The sequence below is a fragment of the Molothrus aeneus genome, chromosome 27 (assembly GCF_037042795.1).
Source record: "Molothrus aeneus isolate 106 chromosome 27, BPBGC_Maene_1.0, whole genome shotgun sequence".
Lineage (NCBI taxonomy): Eukaryota > Metazoa > Chordata > Aves > Passeriformes > Icteridae > Molothrus > Molothrus aeneus.
The window spans coordinates 5064706-5084954 of record NC_089672.1 but is presented as its reverse complement, the minus strand read 5'-3'; the positions used below and the strand labels follow the sequence as shown (position 1 = coordinate 5084954).

The following is a 20249-nucleotide window of genomic DNA, read 5'->3' as shown; positions in this document are numbered from 1 at the left end:
TGGACAGATAATGAATCATCTGCAAATATTTGATTTCATTAATGGTAAAGTTATAGGCTGTGCTTTTTCCTTTTCCAAACAACATTTTAGAAGCTTGAATAAATACAATAATTGAAAATTAATTTAAAAGCCCTTTGAAACCGAATTTTTGTTATCTAAAATAAAATTCTATGTTCAGGCCAAACTAAAACATTCATCAAATCACCCCTAAATGACTCCTCCTTTCTCTTCATTTCTCACTCTGCTCGGGGCAGCAGAAAACTCAAATTACTCTGCAGGTTCTGCTCCAAGCACGTAATTAATAACAATACTAATTAATTACCAGCATTCTTCCGCTGTGCTTCACTCATTAAGGAGTGAAACCCTTCCTGGGCAGTTTTGTGACAGCTCCTTGAGCTGAGCCTAAGCTGGGCTTAGGCCTCTCTCCTCCAGGGGGAGGAAAATGTCATTTTTGGGTCTTTTCTGGCTCTTTTCCCCCATGGGATGTCCCAGTCCTGCCCTTCCCAGGCAGGTAAAGCCCAGGTGGATCTAAACAGGAGTGGGGACAGGACTGGGGAATGGGAATGGGAATGGGAATAGGAATGGAATGGGAATGGGAATGGGAATGGGATGGGAATGGGAATGGGAATGGGAATGGGAATGGGAATGGGGATGGGAATGGGAATGGGAATGGGGATGGGAATGGGAATGGGGTGGGAGTGGGGTGGGAATGGGAATGGGGTGGGAGTGGGAATGGGATGGGGATGGGGATGGGGATGGGGGTGGGGATGAGGTGGGAATGGGAATAAGAATAGGAATTGGAGTGGGAATAGGCAGTGGAGTGGGAATAGGAACTGGAGTGGGAATGGGGATTGCAGTGGGAATGGGAATTGCAGTGGGAATGGGAACTGGAGTGGGAATAGGAACTGGAGTGGGAATGGGGATTGCAGTGGGAATGGGGATTGCAGCGGGAATGGGAATTGCAGCGGGAATGGGGATTGCAGTGGGAATTCTCTCCTGGCAGAGCTGTGTTCCCAGCCCAGCTCCATTCCCAGCTCTGCCTTTCCCCTGGCATCCCGCAAGGTCGCTGTTAATTAGGCTGCTGTTAATTAGGCTGAGCCTCTCCTGACCCCTCAGGAGCCGGCAGGGGCTGACTGGGAGCAGGGCTGGGAACAAAGGAGAGCCCAGGGTTTCAAAGGGAGCAGGGGAGGAGGGCTCAGCTCTCCTGGAACTGGGGAATGGAGACGATGGCTCAGCTGGAGCCTCCCGTGCTGGGTCAGGAGGGGACGGGGCTGCCGCAATCTGGGGGCACCCTGGGCAGCCCTTGGCTCTCCCTTTGGGTCCTGCTTGGTGCAGGAGCTCCTCTGAGTGCCTTGGAGCTGGAAATCAGCTGGATTTGGGCTTTCCCAGGAGGACCCTGGGCTTGCACCCCTGGGAAAGGCCGTGGGTGTGCGGTGGCACGGAGCAGAGAGAGGATTTATGAGCATTTCATTCTATTTGAAGAAAAAGCCATCGGTCGTGAGGCCTACAGCAAGAAGCAGAGGAAAATTGGGGTGGTTTTTTTTTTTTTTTTTGGTTTATTGTTTTGTTTTTTCACAGAGCCAAAGAGTGGAGTTGAACTCCCAACTCACAAAACTCTTCCTCAGATGGAAGACTGAACATCTGCTTCGCGCTTTTCTTTTTAAAATGATTTCTTTTGAGAAAATGCTTCTTAACCTCCAAGGTTTTTCTCCTCTGGAGCCAAGGTAACTTTTGGGTGTGAAGATCCTGGGCTGGATCACCTATTCCTTCAAAAAAATCCATGTTTCGGGCAAGTTACACTCCATTGTTTCACACTCGAACCAGGAGAACCAGAAAAGTGCTTTTCACTCCCTACTTTCCCCTGCTGTGCCACACCACCGCTGCTTCCCCCGAAATCACGGCTGAACCCTAATTAACCCCTTGGTGTCTTTGAAGCGAAGCCGCTGCCGGGAGCCGAAACTGGGGCTCAGAGCTTTCCCCAGGGCAGGGCCGAGGTGCCGCTGGAGCCGAGCTCTCCCCCAGCCCCTCCTCGGAGAATTTTGGCTGGAGGATGCTGGGCTGAGCTACTCCCACCGCCCGGGCCCTCCCCCTGGCCCGGCTGAGGCTGCACCTTTTCTGCTCTGCCCAGGAGTGAGCCTTGCAGTCCTTCTGTCCTGCCCAGACCTCCGCTAAACAAAGGAGCTCTGGGCGCATCCCCAGCCCCAGGACCCAAAGGTATTTCTTCACCACTTTCCGGAGCTGCACAAGCTGATTTCTTTTCTCTTTATCGGTTCCTTTCTCTCTTTGATTGTGTCTCGCACATTTTTATTATTTTTATTTTTTTATTGATTTCATTTCTCACTCACAGCCTTGCCTCGGAAACGTTTTCCTGCTTCCTTCCCAAGCGGTTTAAAATCTGATTTTTAGGGCTCGATTCTCTCAGTGTCTTGCTCACAAGTGGGGTTTGCTGGAATTTCTCAGCGCTGCAAAGAACTTTTGGAGGCTTTTATTCCATTGAAGCTGCGACTCTCTGGCGGCTGTAAATGACTTTTCCATGCCTGTGTGAGCTCTCCGGGAATGTCCCGTGTATCGATCATTTGTCAGGCTCCTCATCCCCCCGCGGGGAAATGGATGCAGCTGGAATTCCTTCGCTTTAAATCGCTGGAGTGCGAAACTTTTCGTGCCTTTTTCTTTAATTTTTTTTTTTTTAATTTTTTTTTTAATTTTTTTTTTTATTTTTTTTTGCTACTTTTTTCCTCCGTGTGCCCCTTTCCTCGGGAGCTGCGGGACAGGGAAGGAACACTCTGCCTTTTGTGTGGCTGGAGATAAGCGGGGAGCCAGGCTCGGGGAGGGCATTTCTTTGTCTCCTTTCCCCTTCCCACCCTCCTCACTCCCTGCGTTTGAAACCTTAGAGCCTGAAAAATTCCTGCCCTCCAGAGCTGAGACATTCCCAGCTGGGACGCTGGGAGCAGCGAGGGAAATGGAACTTTGAATTATTTTTAGGGTTTGGAGTTATTTTGGTTGTTTTCTTTTGGTTTTTTTTTTTTTTTTTTTTTTCTGGTGGGGTTTTTTTATTGGTTTGTTGGTTTTGTTTTTTTTTTTTTTTTTGGTTCAGACACATTTTCTGTCCTGTCTGGGCTGATTTTCGAGGCTGGGCTGGCCCGGGAAAGCTGCAGTGGGAGAGCAGGGGGGACAGTCAGGGGTGGCTCGGGGGCCTCTCCTTCCCCACCCGGGGCCTCTCGCAGCTCAGATTGTTCCAGGAGGATTCCTCATTCCTGCGGCACCAAATTCTGGGGGTGCTGAGGTGAGAGCTGCCCCCCGAGCCAGGAGGAGGAGGAAGGATGAGGAAGGATGAGGAAGGATGAGGAAGGATGAGGAAGGATGAGGAAGGATGGGCTCCCCACGGGCAGAGCTGGGGGGTTTGGGAGCGGTGGCCCTGGGGATGGGCTGGGATCCCCTTTAGAGCCTTTCCCTTGGGATTCCTCATCTCCTGCCCCCCTGATCCCAGCCTTGCCACCCCCGCCTTCTCCTCAGCGCCCCGAAATCACCCACCTCATCCCAGGGGCCACCCTTGGGGGAATCAGTGCCGTGCCAGGGGCTGTCCCCATACCAGGACAGCTGTCCCTCACTCATGGATGAGCTGGGCTCAGCAGAGCTGTGGGATGATGGCCCACGGGCAGGAGCTGCTCGTCCTTGACGTTCTCCTCTCGCCTTGGAGGACTTTGGCTGCTCTTTGTTTCTCCATCAGGAGAAATCGGCGCGAGGCAGAACCACAGCTCCTGGGCATCTCCTGCCTTCCAGCTCCTGGGGAAAGGAAGATTCGGGAGGGCAGGGGTGGGGCTGGCAGTGGGGACACTGGGTGGGCCTGCCTGACCTCAAGAACAAGAAACTCCCTCCAAAGTCTCTCTCCCCCTCTTTTCCTTCCAGAAAGGGAACTCCAGGACGGGTCCTTGGCACCGGGGCGCTGCTGCCAAAATCCATCCTCCTCCTCCTCCTCCTCCTCCTCGTCCTCCTGCGAGGGCAGCAGGGAGCCTGCAGCTGGACAGAGCTCTCGGGGGACTGCTGGAAGTGGGGCCAGCATGGGGGATTGGTGGCTGGCCAGGCTCCTGCTGGGCTGCTCGGCCGTGCTGGCCGCGGCACAGTACGAGGGGGACTTGCAGACAGACAGATTCACAGCCTACGAGGAGAGGCCCCCGAGCAGAGTGAGGAGAAGGGGCCAGGACTCGCTGCGAGGGTGAGTTGGAGTTGGTGGCTCTTTGGCAAAGCGGGTTTTGGGTGGCTGGCAGAGCTGGTCTGGCAGGGTCGCCGTCCCCTGAGCTCGGGAAGGAGGAGCTGGGTCTGGGAGGATCCCATGGGAGCAGTGCTGGGCACTGAGCTCCTTTTGGGGTCACTGAGCTCCTTTTGGGGTCACTGAGCTCCTTTTGGGGTAACTGAGCTCCTTTTGGGGGTCACTGAGCTCCTTTTGGGGTAACTGAGCTCCTTTTGGGGGTCACTGAGCTCCTTTTGGGGTAACTGAGCTCCTTTTGGGGGTCACTGAGCTCCTTTTGGGGTCACTGAGCTCCTTGTGGGGTCACTGAGCTCCTTTTGGGGGTCACTGAGCTCCTTGTGGGGTCACTGAGCTCCTTTTGGGGTCACGGCACTCGGGGCTCACCTGCACCCACCTGGTGGGTGGGTTTGCCTTCCCTGGGAGGGTGGGCACAGAATTCCCAGGCAAGCTGGGGACATCCCATCCCTGGGAATGTCCCAGGCCAGGCTGGATGGGGCTGGGAGCACCTGGGACAGTGGGAGGTGACCCTGCCGTGGCAGGGCTGGCACTGGGTGGGATTTAGGGTCCCTTCCAAGCCGGCCCATGCCATGCCTGGCCCTGGTGGCTGTGCCTGTCCTTCCCATGTCCCTTAGGGGTGTTGTCACCTCGGGATTTGCCCCTGGGGTCCCTCTGGCTGTGCTCCACGTGCTGGGGCTGTGCTGGGAGGGTTTTGCCCCTTGGGGCAGCTCCTGCTCCCTGCCCAGTTTGGGGCCATTTCCCACCTGAGGAGGGAGCCCAGGCCCAGCAGGAGAGCCCGGGCTGAGCTCGGCTCTGCTGCTCTAAGATGGTTCCTGCTGATCTGGGGTTATTTTAAGCTCTTTGGAGCCCCTCTGGCTGCAGCTCCTGGGCAGAGTGCCCGTGGGCAGGAGCAGAGTGGGATCCAGTGTGGGGCTGGGCAGTGCCAGGGGCTGGGGAATGCTGGAATGCTGCTGGAATGGGGGCACTGCCCCAGAAAAGGGCTGGGTTTGGGCTGCAGCCGGAGCCTTTGGAGATGGAGGCATCTCCTCCTGGAATTCCAGCCTTTGGGGATGGAGGCATCTCCTCCTGGAATTCCAACCTGTGGGGATGGAGGCATCTCCTCCTGGAATTCCAACCTGTGGGGATGGAGGCATCTCCTCCTGGAATTCCAACCTTTGGGGATGGAGGGATCTCCTCCTGGAATTCCAACCTTTGGGGATGGAGGCATCTCCTCCTGGAATTCCAACCTTTGGGGATGGAGGAATCTCCTCCTGGAATTCCAGCCTGCATGGAAAGGAATCCTTGAAACAATTCTGGGAAGTTTAGTTATGGATCAATGTTGGGAGGTTGGACTTGGTGATCTCAGAAGTTGTTTCCATGTTTAATCATTCCGGGATCTTCCCTGGCCTGGCTTTTGCTGCTTTGAGGCCTCAGGATCCTTTGCTGCTGTGGGATTTCCCTTTGGGAAAAGCAGATCAGTCCCAGTTCCAGGTTTGCTTCTCTCGGAGTGGCCAAAGGAATGAACCAAGGGGGAAATGTCAATAAAGGCTGGCTCAGCTGTTTAAATCTGGGGTTGTTCCACACTGTGGGCACGTGGGTGACCTTGACAACTGCATTTTGTGGAATTATCTCTTCCCCAAAGCCACCCAGTGAACATTTAATCCCATTTATCCCTGGTGTCCATTTAGCAGCTCAGGACACCATTGCAAATATTTGCTGTGGCTTTGCCTTCCCAGCCCCTCAGCTTTCCCTTTCAGGGAGATAAAAAAACAGCTCCAGGCTGGGCTCAGCCTTCCTTGGCTCCAGGGCTTGCAGGGAGCAATTTGGAATTCCAGAGCTGGGATTAAAGCCCAGCTGAGCTGGAGAATCCCTGGGCACCACCCTGGGCACTGCCCTGGGCACTGGGGCTGCTCAAAGAGGGTCCAAAAATGTGGATGTTGGGTCTGGATGGGCATTTTATCCATGTTTTCCTTCCCCAAAAGCCTGGTGAGGGACAGACACATCCAAGGACTCCAGGGACAGTCACCAACCCTGACAAGATTTGGATTTCTCCCTTCCCTTTGGGAATTTTTCCCTTCCCTTTGGGAATTTTCCCCTTCCCTGCTGGGTTAATGGTTGGGATGATCTCTGAGGTGTTTTCCAGCCCCGATTCTCCTGGGATTTATCTTTGTCTGTGCCTCCTTTTCTCCCTCCATCTCCAAATTCTGTTGTTTTCCCAAACGGGACAAGAAACCCCAAAACCCCACCAGGAGTTCAGAGAGAAAAATGGGAACCCAGGTTTCATTTTTAGGGAGTTTTTTTTTTTAAACTCTGGGAGATAAAAATACCCAAACATTGGTTCGGTTTCTCTTAAATATCACCCACAAGTGGCACAAACCACTTCCTGTGGGTTTCGTAGAATCCCAGAGTGGTTTGGCTTGGAAGGACCTCAAAGATCATCCAGAATCCATCAAAACCATGGGATGGGAGGGAGGAGCTGCTCCCAGTGACTCCAGGTGCCCAACACGAGCTGTCCCTGCTGCTGTCCCTGCTCCAGGCCACTTGGAGAGGCTTTGGGAAGAGGCTCCAGCAGTCCAGGCCAGAGAGTGGGCCTGTTTCTGCTGGAATTATATTTATTTAGAGCTCGTTCCCATCCCAGCCTCCTTCGATAAAGGGAAAAGCATGAAATAAATGCAAAGCGGGGATTAAATGCAAAATAAACAAGCCTCTTATCCAGCCCTGCTTTCCCAAATAACAATTAATAAAGGCATGGGGAGCAATAAATCCCAGCCCAGGCCCGGCTTTAATCCGGCCTTAAACCCATTAAAGGAGAGACAATTTCAAATGAGCCTCTCCTGAAGGGCCCAGCCCTGACAAATCCCGTTCTGAGGCAGGCCTGGGATGGGATTATTGCTTTATTATTGCTTTAATGAACTCTTGGGCAGTTTCCAGGGGTTTGTGTGGAACAAAGGGGAGCAGGACTGGGCTGGCACTGCCATTTCCACTCTGCAAGGAGGGGTAAAAGCCTGGCTTTAACCACAGCTCGTTAGGTCGAGCCCATTAATTACCAGCTGGGCCCTGCAAGTGAGAAGATGGGTGGGGAGAGGTGTTGGGAGAGGAGCTTGTGGCACCCCTGCCCTGAGGGCAGCACTCAGAGGGGCCAAATTGATTGTGGGGAAAAGGGAACGGGAGCAGCTTCCAGCTGATTTCTGACACCTCCTCATTTTCCACTGAGGGGTGGACAGGGAAATGCTGGAGATGCAGAACAGGAGCTCAGGGGTTCTCCAAAACCTCCCTGAGCTTGGATTTTCCACTGAGGGATGGACAGGGAAATGCTGGAGCTGCAGAACAGGAGCTCAGGGGTTCTCCAAACCCCCCTGAGCTTGGATGCAAAGGAGAGGGAAATCCAAGGGCTGGGATTTGGGGCCTAGGGGACACAACGGGGCCTGGAGCTGACTCTGGGGTGATGCTGAAGGTCAGGGATGGAGCTCCAGCACCTCTGAGTGTCCTCAGAGAGGGGCACGGGGGATTCCCAGCAGGATTTTCACCCGGGTCCATCACCCGGCCCTGCAGTTCCACCAGAATTTTAGGAATGAGAAGGTTTCAAAGCCACGTGGAGGTGGCGCCTGGGGACGTGCTGGTGACCGTGGTGGTGGCACTGGCTGAGCACCTCAGAGTCTTTTCCAGCCTCAACAGTTCTGTGGTTCTCTGAACCGAGGTGCTCCTAAGAGGCACCAGAAGCTGAATTTTCCCAGTTTTTACCTCAGTCCTGGGTTTCAGGCAGCCAGAGCCCCTCGCTGGGGGGGGGGAGCTGGGAAAGAGCGGCGATCTAAACCCTTCAAAAACCAAATGAGCAGAAAGAGCCCCAGATTTCCCTCAGGAAAGGTGCAGCTGGAGTTCTGCCCCTGTGATCCAGGCACCTCTGGAGCACATTCCTGCTTCCAGCTCCACGTCCCAGCCTCGCTCCCCGTGCCAGGGCTGGGATACTACGAACAACACCAGGAACGACGTGAAGGCGGCACTTGGAAACCTCTGACTCGAGACTTTTGTTCCTCAGTTTTCCTCTGGGTCCTGATTTATGTTGTGAAATGGTTGATCTTGGCCTCCTGGCCGTGGCTGGGCTCTCTTGTTTTTGGCAGGGATCGTGAGGGAGAATATTGGAATGGCAAAGGAATATCTGGCGGAGGAGCCAGAGGTTGTATTGGTTTTGTCTGGAAGTTTTAAGGGCTGTATTTGAAGTTTTGATTTATTTCAGAATTTAAGGAGGGAGAGAAAAAAAAAAATAAAATGGAAGAGTTGGTAGTGCTGCATTCCAAATGAAAGTGTGAAGTAGTTCCTGGAAATCTGTTGGATTTTTAGTTCTTTTTTCAAAGGAAAAGGTTCCTTGCTGGTCTGTAGGGGTTGAATTAAATGTGCACCAAGAAGGGAGATTTTCCTACCATCACCCAGAGATGTGGGAAGAACCCAATAAAGGGAAAAAATCCTCTTATGGACAAAGCAAAGGTGTTTAACAAAATTTTAATAGATCCCCCTCCCTTGCTGAAAAAACATAAAATAGAAAATGATCAGGATTATTGGGCTTGAACCCAGAGCAGCTGCAACCCAACCCCTGCACAGCCTTTGCAAGACTTTCCTTCTGTTTTCCTTCATTCCTTTGATGAAACCGAATAAGAATAATTAAAACTATTAATTCCATCTCCCAGAGGTGAGGCCCTGGAGCAGAATTCCCAGAGCAGCTGTGGCTGCTCCATCCCTGGAAGGGTCCAAGGCTGGCTTGGAGCAGCCTGGGACAGTGGGAGGTGTCCCTGCCCATGGAAGGGCTGGATTTGGATGGGGTTTCAGGTCCTTCCAGCCCAAACCAGTCTGGGATTTTATGATCCCGTGTTTCTACATGCTGAGTTTGGAATATTTCTGCGCTGGCAGTGTCACACATCCAAATTTCTGTTGGAAGTTCTGAGCTTTGTGGCTTTTCCTTGTGGTACAGACATTTAGCACCTCTCACCTCTTAACACCAGCTCTTAGGACAAAAAAATAATTGGAATTGTTGGGACTTGAACCCATTCCTAAAAGTCCTCAGGAGCTGCTTTGGAGAAGCAGGGATGGGTTCCAGCTGGGAGGAATTTCAGAACCCCCTTTGCAGCACCTTGTCATTGTCACATTGAACAGGGGCAGGTCTGACTTTCCCAGGGGGAATTCTGGAATTCTTCCATTGCAAATTCCTCATCAAACACAGCCAGGCCTGGGGCAGTGAGCAGAGGACTCCTCAGAGTGGGGATTCTCTGAAATCAACCCCGTCAGCATTTCCTGGCCAGCGCAGGAGGGGGGGACACAAACCCACCCGGGACCCCAAAGCTTTGTTTGGGATCTGCTCCCACGCCCTGACACAATCCCAGATCCCTCGGGGTGGCAAGGGAGGGGCTTTCCCAAACCCACCCTGGCATTTGGCAGCAGAGATTGTCCCCCTGCGATCCCAGCGGGGCCGGGGGGCTCCAGAGCTGTCCCCAGCCATTGTCAGAGCTGATCCCAAGGGCGCAGCAAAAATCCGGGCACGGAGCAAAACCAGAGCAAAGCCTGAATTGGAGGAAAAGTGTCCAGATTGGAGAGGTGGGATCATTGTCCCCGGAAAACCACAGGCTGAAGTCATCCGCATTCATTCTGTTCGCGTCCCACAATGAGAAACAGGCTGCAGGGGAGGGGGTCACAAATAATCCCAAAAAGAACCTTCCCCATCTCTTCCTGAAAGAAGCTTTTCCATGGATAGCAGACACCCCTTCTTTTGGTGCTGAAAATCCTCATTAACCTGGTTATAGGTAAATTTTCACTGCTGAAGCAAAAGGTGGCTCTGGAAGGTTGGGAAAACCTGGAGTCAATGGGAATTTATTAAAAAAGGTGAACAAGTTGGGAATTGGCTCATGGGGTTCCCATCCAGCATTTCCCAGCCCAGGGCTCTGTTCCAGCGGGTTTTTCCTCTTTTTTCCTCTTTTTTTCTTCCCTTCTTTCCCTATTTTTTCCCTCTCCTTTTCCTCTTTTTTCCTCCTTTTTTTTCTTCTTTTTTTTCCTCTCCTTTTCCTCTTTTTCCCTATTTTTCTTTTTTCCTCTCCTTTTCCTCCTTTTTCCTCCTTTTTTCTCTTTTCCTATTTTTCTTTTTTCCTCCTTTTCCTCCTTTTCCCTCTCTTTTATTCATATATTTTCCTCTTTTTTCCTCTTTCTTTCCCTGTTTTCCCTCTTTTTTGCCTCTTTCTTCCCCCACTGAAATTCCCGCTGCTCCCTCCCTGTTTATCGCTAATCCCAGCGTTTGTTTAAGGGGCACAAAGGCGATGCCGAGTTTGTTTTCCCTCCGTCCTTCCTTCTTTGGGTCACATTCACCTCATTTGCATAATTCTCATTAGCTAATGAGCCCTTTTAGAGGCACAGAAGGTGAGAAGGGACTGATCCAGCCATGGAAAAACGCTCCAGGGCTTCGACAGCTCCGGGAAAAACCCCCAAGGAGGCAGAGCTGAGAGGAGGGGGAAAAAACCTCTGGATTTAAAAAAAATTATTTAAAATTTTTTTTTTTTTTTTTTTAAATTATGTCCTTATCCCTGGAAGTGTCCAAGGCCAGGTTGGATGGGCTTGGAGCGGCCTGGTCCCTGTCCCTGGCAGGGCTGCAATTCCACGCCTTGTAAGGTCCTTCCATCCCAAACCATTCTGTAATTCCACGATTTTAAGACGTCCCTTTTATCCTGACCTTTCTGATGGAACTGAGGGATCCCAGCTTGTGTTTCCCTGCACTGAGCAAACTGCTGATAACTCTAATTTCATCCCTGATTTGCTGAAGATGGTATTTTCTTTTCCCCCTTACAAACCAGCGTTGCCCTTCTGGAGTTTTTGCTTTGGAATCTCATTCCCTTCTCCCCCCTGGGTCATTGCTGGGACATCATTGATCCCAGAGTGGATTCTCCCCATGGTTTATTTTGAAACTCTGCTAATTTTTAGCAGATGCTCAGCAAGGTTCACTTTGGGAGGAACAATTGGCATCTTTGAGTTTCAGCCTCCATCTCCCAGCATCCCTGCATGAAATCCTGGGATGAATCCCTTTGGGAAAGAGGTGGTGTCTGCCCCCTAATTAAAAATACTCCACTTTATCCATCCCATTGAGCTCCCTTCTCTCTCAGTCCCTGGCACTGATGCCTCATTCCTCCTTCTCCACTGATTTTGACCAAAACCTCCCAAAATTACAAACAGAAGGGATTACAAATGGAGTTGGGAGGGAAATGTCCCACAGGGAGCTCTTCCCTGCTGTCCTGCAGAGCCTGGATTTATCCAAAGCCACTGAAACAGAGGGAAAAACCCCAAACTGTGTTTGATTTTCAGCCCGAACGTCTGCGGCTCGAGGTTCCACTCCTACTGCTGTCCTGGCTGGAAAACTCTGCCTGGAGGGAACCAGTGCATTGTCCGTGAGTATCCCCCTGTCCCTGCCTCCCCTGGTCCAGCTGATCCAGCTGATTTCCCTGCTCCCAGCCCCTGGGAATCCCCAGCTCTGCCAATCCCGGTTAAACCCGGGTGGTCCCAACTGGTCCCAGTGACTGAATTCAGCCTTTCATCCTCTCAGGTGTCACCGTGTCCCCTGGCACTGCCTGCTTTGGGACAGGAGGCATTAATTATTAATGGGATTAATGATTCCATTAATTGATGGGGACATTGCAAACCTGGTGCCACCAGAGGTGTTTGTTCCCCAGCGGGAATTTGCGTTTTAAGGGGCCACGGGAGGGTGATTGAGATAAATCTCATTTGGATTGGGAGTTGGGAGGATGATTGAGATAAATCTCACCTGGATTGGGAGTTGGGAGGATGATTGAGATAAATCTCACCTGGATTGGGAGTTTTCCTTCCTGTCGGGGCTGGAGAAGCCGTGAATTGGATGATGTCCTGCATTTCTGTGGGATAAAGATGGGATGGAATGGGATTGGATTTCATTTCATTTCCCACTGCTGCTGTGCCCACGGAGGTGCTCCAGATTCCTCTCCTGAGGGATGATCCCAGGGGCAGAACCACTCTGGGAATTCCCAATGGATGATCCCAGGGGCAGAACCAGCTCTGGGAATTCCCAGTGGACGATCCCAGGGGCAGAACCAGCTCTGGGAATTCCCAATGGATGATCCCAGGGGCAGAACCAGCTCTGGGAATTGCCAGGGGATGATCCCAGGGGCAGAACCAGCTCTGGGAATTCCCAGTGGACGATCCCAGGGACAGAACCAGCTCTGGGAATTGCCAAGGGATGATCCCAGGGGCAGAACCAGCTCTGGGAATTCCCAGTGGACGATCCCAGGGACAGAACCAGCTCTGGGAATTGCCAAGGGATGATCCCAGGGGCAGAACCAGCTCTGGGAATTGCCGAGGTGTGATCCCAGTGTCCTTGTGTACCTCCAGCAATCTGCAGGAATTCCTGTGGGGATGGATTCTGCTCCCGGCCCAACATGTGCACCTGCTCCAATGGACAGCTCTCCCCCAACTGTGGCTCAGCTGGAGGTGAGGGAATTCTGCTGCTGGTCCTGGGGCTTCCCTGCTCTCCCAGAAGGGAAAGGAACCCAATCCCTGCAGCCCCATCCTGAACTGGGCAGAGCCCACCCGATATTCCATGTTTCACAACGTACTCTGTGCTTTGGGGCGCTTACCCCGGGGGTTTTCCCTGCAGAAATAAATGGGATTTTGGAGCCTTTTGAGGGCTCAGCTGGAGAGAGACATCCCAAGGGTTAATTTTCCACCCGTGCCCAGCTGCAGAGATAAAGAGACCCCTCAAAGCCACAGTCAGGGGGTGTTTGGGAGAAGGAAATTTCTGGGATCTGCTCTTCCCAAGGGCCACACTGTGCTCCGGATCCCCGGGAAGGTGGTGCTGGAGCCACCAAACTGCGGGAGCCAGGGTCCATGTGGGAGCAATCAGGGAGGAATTCCAGGAATGCCGAGAGCCCTGCATCCATCTGGGCACGGCCCTGGCATTCCCGGGAGAGGGGGGGGCTCCTCCGATCTGCAATTCGCTGTTGGGGGCTGGATTTCTGAGCAAGAACAGACAAATTGTGCATTCCAGAGGCAAGGAAAGCCACCCTGCCTCCTCTGGAATAACAAAGAGCAGCGTTTCCTGCTTGGTTTCCTACTCCAGGGAGTAAGGATGGTTTAGGAGTGCTCCGAAGGGGCTGTTTAGGTGGAGTAGTGAGTGAGTAGAGACAAAAACCCCACAGCTGATCCCTGGCAGAGCCACTGATCCCTTCCAATAATTTGTAGGACTAATCCAGTCCTGGGAAAAGTTAATGAGGACGTGCTGTCATTCCTCCTTTTTCTGTCATTCCTCCTTTTCCTGTCATCCTCCTTTTCCTGTCATTCCTCCTTTTCCTACAACTTTGGCCTCTGCTACCCTGGCAAATCCTGACAAAGCCTTGAAATTCCTGGTTGGAAGATGTTCTTCTGCATTCCAGATCCTCAGGGGCTTCCAGGCTTGGAAAATGTGAGGTTGGACAGGGCTTGGGGCAGCCTGGGGCAGTGGAAGGTCCCTGCCTGTGGAAGGGGTGGAATGGGATGAGCTTTAAGGGCCCCTCCAGCCCAAACCTGTCTGGGATTCCCTGCTAAATCAGGAGCTGATGGGACCTCAGGGATTTTGGGATCATGGCAGGAGTCAGAAATGGGGTCTGGAAGGGTGTTTGCCAATTGGTTGGAAATTCCTGGGTGAGGATCAGGGCTTTTCCTGTGCCCAAGCCCTGAATCCCCAAATTCCTGAGCTCCCTGGGGTGTGGGGCTTGGGATGTGCCAGGAGCAGCCCTGCCATGGGCACAGCTCTGACACCCAGCCCCTCCCCAGGGCTGCCGGGGTGAGCTCAGGGCTGTAGGGAAGAGTTTCCCAGACTGGAGCCTTTTCCCAGTTGGAGCAGCCCTGATCCAGGCAAGGCTTTGAAGCCTGGAGCTCCATTTCCTGCAGGATTAAACTCCCGTCTAAATTTGGGCTGATCCCTGGCTGTGGAGCAGGAGGAAGATGAGCAGACATGGGGATGGATCCAGCCCAGCCCCAGATCCCATGTCCAGCCCTTGTGCTGAGCTCCTGGAGCTCTGAGATTGCCCAGCCCTCCCCGCTCCCAGCATTCCCAAAAATCAGAATTCTCCCACTTGGACACTCGTGAGTCCTGCTGCTCCTGGGCAGGGGCTTGGCCCCAGCTCTTCCCAGCCTGGAATTGGTGTTGGAGGAGCCTCCATGCCATAAATCCACCCCTGGAGCTGCCAGATCCCAGCCCCTCCTCCCCCTGGCAGCCAGAGCTGTGGGGTTTTTGTGAGAAATCCACTTTTCACGTGATTTGTGGGGGTTTTGTGTGAAATCCCCTTTTCACATGATTTGTGGGGTTTTTGTGTGAAATCCACTTTTCACGTGATTTGCTCCAACCTCAGGCCCTTGCAGTTGGAGTGGTCACACCTTCCAGAGGAGGAATGTGTTGTTCCAGGCATTCCAGAGAGAAAGCTGTGTTTGTAACTCGCTGCTGAGCCCCAAAAATCCCTCTTTGGGCTGCTTAAATCCCAAATTCCTTCTCCATGCAGTGAGGAAACAGTTAAAGCCAACACTTGGTGTCCACAGCAAGGATAAAACTTCCCAATTTATTTATTGCTATTGTTTTCCTGCAGTGCCTCAGTCACATCCAGTGGGTCATAATCCTGTGGGAAAGCTCAGCTCTCACATGGAAGAATGGAGGATTCGTGCTTTTCTTTCCAAATTCCTTTAAAAAAAAAACTCTCCCAGTAACTGGATCTTGTCAAGGAGGCCACGTTCTGTTTGCAAAAGGAGGAGAAATATCTTAAAGTTGACCATTTTCCTCCACCAAGGAGATTTCATCCCCCCCAAACTCCTCAGAAGGCTTTGATAGGGAGGAATTTGGAAGATTAGACAGCCCAAAGTGTGGAAAGGGTTGAAAATGGAGCAATAATGGAAAACAATGATAAAAAAGGGTGGGAAAATATTGGCAAAGTATAAAACCCTGACAGAAGAGATTGTGACAGGGTTGTGTCAAAAACAGGGAATTATTCATGCCCTTGTTTGCAGGAAGGACAAAGCTGGAAAGGTTTGGTTGGGGTGGATTCCTTAAGGAAGTAAAAGGATGGGGGCCTTGGGTTTGTGGGGAACAAAGGGTGGGATGGAGCTCAGGGAAAGGCTCTGCCCCCGAGGGTCCCCTGGGAATGGGCACATTCCCAACCTGCCCGAGCTCCAGGGGCCTTTGGAAAACCCTCTGGGGTGGGATTGCGTTGTTGGGGTGTCTGGAGTCAGGAGCTGGATCCGTGACCCCAGGGAGCCCCCCCAGCCCCGGGTGGTGTCCCCTGTCCCTGAGGGAATTCTGGGGGTGACCCTGTCCCTGTCCTGTCCCCAGTGCAGAGCTGCAGCGTGCGCTGCATGAACGGGGGCAGCTGCTCCGAGGAGTCCTGCCTGTGCCAGAAGGGATTCACGGGCACCTACTGCGGGCAGCGTGAGTGCGGGGATGGGAATGGGGATGGGAATGAGATGGGAATGAGAATGGGAATGGGAACGGGATGGATGGGATGGGGATGGGAACGGGAATGGGATGGAAACAGGAACGGGTCCTGCCTGTGCCAGAAGGGATTCACGGGCACCTACTGCGGGCAGCGTGTGTGGGGATGGGAATGGGAACAGGGATAGGGAAGGGCACCCAGGACACTCCAACATCAGCACCGTGTTCTCCTTCCCTTGGAATCTCAGCCCTCTCTCACGACCAACACAGCTCTGTATCAAAATATAGATATGAGACATAATTAATGGATTCATTGATTTCCCAGTGTAATGTATAATATATTAGTAGAATATAGATTTCTCAATCTATTATAATCTATAGATAATAGATATTGATAGTATTGTATATACTATATTATCTGTATGTAATATATAGATAATATAGAACATATTATAGAGATAATATATATTATATAGATATGTTATATCTTCTAATATATGACATATAATATAGAATTTAATGTATAGTATATTCATAATATATATCATCTATTATTATATTATAATTAGATAATATTATTATCTATGAGATAATATATGCACAATATATTATATTGTTATATTATTATATATTATATTATTATATAATATATTATATGTTATATATAATATACACCTATGTATTATATATACAGTTACACATCTCTATAATTATATATTCTCTTACTATATTATAATTATATAATTATATTTAGTATGCTACAATTATTATATCATTACACAAATTATAAATTATATATATTTATATATTATATACATATTCTACCATGTAATACATTTTAAGAAGCCTTTAGTTAGCAAATAAGCACCATATCTTTGAAAGAATCTCTTCTCAATTAGATCATTTAGAACTTCCCAAATTCCAAATCCCTGGATCCACGTGGGAATCAGTCCCACTGAGGATTTTTAAAGATAAAATCCCCAATTCTCCCCAAACTCTGCCTCAGCTCTGCCTGATCCCTCGCTGCTGAAACTTCCCCGAAAGTTCAGCCAGAGGCAGAGGCTCCAGATGGGAAATTTCATCCTGAGCAGCAAAAGCTTGGGAAAATTCTCAGGAGCAGCAGCCCGGGGCCGGGCTGGGACGTGCAGCCCTCGCTACGTGCAGCTCCCAGCTCCATCCTGCTCTGCTCCCCTGGCAGGACATCCCGGCAGGCTGGGGAATGCTGCACCCCCTGGGCCCGTCCCAATCCAATCCTGCACCCCCTGGGCCCGTCCCAATCCAATCCTGCACCCCCTGGGCCCGTCCCAATCCAATCCTGCACCCCCTGGGCCCATCCCAATCCAATCCTGCACCCCCTGGCCCAATCCTGCATCCCCTGGGCCATCCCAATCCAATCCTGCACCCCCTGGGCCCATCCCAATCCAATCCTGCATCCCCCTGGGCCCATCCCAATCCAATCCTGCACCCCCTGGCCCAATCCTGCATCCCCTGTGCCCGTCCCAATCCAATCCTGCATCCCCTGGGCCATCCCAATCCAATCCTGCACGCCCTGGCCCCATCCCAGCCCAGGCTCAGAGCTGGAGTTGGGCACTGAGAGGGCTCCAGGCAGGGCAGGGTCCTTGGGGGGCCCTTCCTGCTCTGCAGATTCCATCAATCTGTGATTCCAACCAGGAAACTTCCCTTGGCTCCAGCCCTGAGTGCAGGGTTTCAGCTCAGGGTAGCAGGACTGAGTTTAAGTCAGGAATATTTTAGGTCAGGAATATTTTAGGTCAGGAATATCTTAAGTCAGGAATATTTGAAGCCAGTGACTGTTTGAGGTCAGGGAGTACCCAAGTGCTGCTCAGACCTCAGTTCCCTGCTCTGGGCCCTGGGGTTAAATCCCTGCCCATCCATCCTCCCCTTCTCCCATTCCAGCTGTGCCATTCCTCACACCTTTCCCTGGGTGCATTTTCCTGTTTGTATCCTTCAATCCCAACGCTGAGATTCCAGAGGGCAGGAAATCCTCCCCAGTGCAAGAGGAGTTTATGGCTTCTGCAGAAGGGGGCTCGGGCAGCAACAGGGAACAAATTATCCAAGGAGGAAAAAAAACCCCAAAAATCTCAGATTTCTCTGCGGATGGGAGAACACAGAGCTGATGCTCCAAACTCTGACACTCCAACCACCGTGGAGGGGGTTTCTCCAGGAGCAGGGGTGATGGAATTCTCTGTTTTTCCCTCTCAGCTGTGTGTGAGAACGGCTGCCAGAACGGGGGCAGGTGCATCGGCCCCAACCGCTGCGCGTGCGTGTACGGATTCACCGGGCCCCAGTGCGAGAGAGGTGAGCAGGGATGGGGTGGCATGGATGGAGACCAGAGGTCTCTGCAGCCAGGGCTTGGAAATCTGGGTTTATTGCAAAGGGCCAAGGGAGTTATGGCATTGCAATGCCATAACTCTTCTTCTGGTCATGGAACTTGGGGTTTATTGCAAAGGGCCAAGTGCAGGGCCCGTCTGGGAGCTGCCAGGTTCTGTGTCCCCTGCTCCAGGTGACCCTGGGCTGTTCTGGGCGATGTCCAAGCCCAGAATCCTGGGATTCTGTGAGCCCCATCCCTGGCAAAAAGAGCTCACCCACCCCAAATCCATCCAGATTTACTTAAGGGCTTCACTTGAATTTACTTTGCCACCGCCAGTCTTCTTTGTAGCATCAGGGAATTGTGGAGTGGTTTGGGTTGGAAGGGAGCTTAAAACCATCCAGGAGCACCTTCCACTATCCCAGGCTGCTCCAGCCTGGCCTTGGACTCTTCCAGGGATGAACATCCCCAATTTTCTGGACAATTCTGCTGTTCTGCAGCAGTTACAGATTCTTTAAACCCTTTCCTTGCCTTTGCCCAACACACAGGAATTGCTTTAGTTATGGAAAATGAGGAGGATTTCTCTCTGGAGGGCTCTACCCTGGGAGATTTCCCCCCTAAACCTGAGCTCCTGGTGAGCTCCTCCTCATTTTTCCTCCTGAAGCACTGAGATTCCCAAATCCACCCAGACACTGGCTGGGTGTGAGCAGAGAGCTGGAAATTCCTGAAGGAAACTTCTGGAGAAGGCTGGAAAATCCAAATGTCCTGTGCATGGAGAGAGGGGAAGAGGCAGGGGCTGAGCAAGGGGGGAGACTCTGGGGCCGTTTGTATAAAATTCTTTACATAAAGGAGCATTTTCACAAAGCCTGCAGAGATTTGGCTGAGCCAGACTTGTGTGAGAGACAAAACAAATCCTGCAGCTGTGTCCACACTGCTCCTCCCTGCCAAGACAAACAGAGCTGGGCTGGGAATGGTTCCTGGGGGTTTGCAGCCAGGTGAGTGCCTGGGATTGGCCTTCCAGGGAAAATCCGGGAGCCAGGGAACAGCTTCGCCCTCCTGAGGGAAAACTCCATCCCCAGGGCTGCTGAGAGGAGGCTCTGAGCTGCAGGGTTTGTGTCCTGCGGCTCCAGGGGGTGTTGGTGGATCCTTGGGGGCCTCCAGAAGGGGATTCCAGCACCTCCTGTAGCCCCAGTCCTCGTTCCCAAGGGTTGTCCTGGAGCAGGATGAATTCAGAGCAGACCCTGAAGCCCTTTGCTGGCAGGGAGAAAGGAGAATTCTCCTCCCAGGGCCAGGGGATGTCCTGGGGTCTGCCAGATGTGGAATTCTCTGTGCTGGTCACCGGAGCGATGAGTGAGGAGCATAAACGCAAACAGAACACCAGGAATTCCACCCCAGCAGGAGGGAAAACTCCTTTTCCTGGAGGTGGCAGAGCCCTGGAGCAGCTGCCCAGGGATTCTCCCTGTCTGGAGACTCCAAACCCACCTGGTTCTGTGTCCCCTGCTCCAGGTGACCCTGGGCTGTTCTGGGCGATGTCCAAGCCCAGAATCCTGGGATTCTGTGAGCCCCATCCCTGGCAGAAAGAACTCACCCACCCCAAATCCATCCGACTCCAGATTTACTTAAGGGCTCCACTCGAATTTACTTTGCCACCGCCGTAACAAGAAGTAATTTGAATTTTAGATTGGAATAAAGCGAATTTCTGAGTGCTGAGAGCAGCTCCAGTAAGAGGCTGCTTTGTACTGGGAGCAGAACAAACCCCCCCCTCACACCTCATCCAGGAAATTCCCCCCCTCCAGAGGGAAATACCCTCGGAGCAGGCACTCACAGAACCCCAGCATCATTTCCTCCCTCTCCCCGACATCTTTGGGGACGAGTGGCTGGGGGATATTTTGTGGAACCTGAGCTCCCATTACATCAGTGTGGGAGGAAAAGCTGCAGCCCGCAAGAGCTGAGGCTGTGGGGCCAGGGGCTGCTCGTGGATTTACAGCAGAGTGAGGGATTTTGATGTCATGGCTCCGATTCCGCCCTCCCTCGAGTCGGAAAAAATGACGGAGTTTGACTCATCAGGTGATGTTTGGAGCTCCTCCCGTGCTCCAGGGATGAGCTTTTGCATTTGGGGTTGTTTTTCCAGCCTAAATTAAATCTTCCCTGTGGAGCTTTTCCCTGGGATCCAGAAGCTTTTTGGGATTCAGGAGCTTTTCCTTGGGATCCAGGAGCTTTTTCCAGGA

General features: G+C 52.0%; 1 protein-coding gene across 1 annotated transcript in view; it reads left to right on the top strand.

The window, feature by feature from the left end:
- The first annotated feature begins 4058 nt into the window (after positions 1-4058).
- Positions 4059-20249, top strand: part of LOC136566844 (fibrillin-2-like) — a 71577-nt gene continuing 55386 nt past the window's right edge. Inside the window, 5 exon segments of the mRNA XM_066566164.1 lie at positions 4059-4213; positions 11576-11658; positions 12632-12730; positions 15597-15692; positions 17916-18011. Of these exon segments, the coding sequence (XP_066422261.1) occupies positions 4059-4213; positions 11576-11658; positions 12632-12730; positions 15597-15692; positions 17916-18011 (529 nt within the window).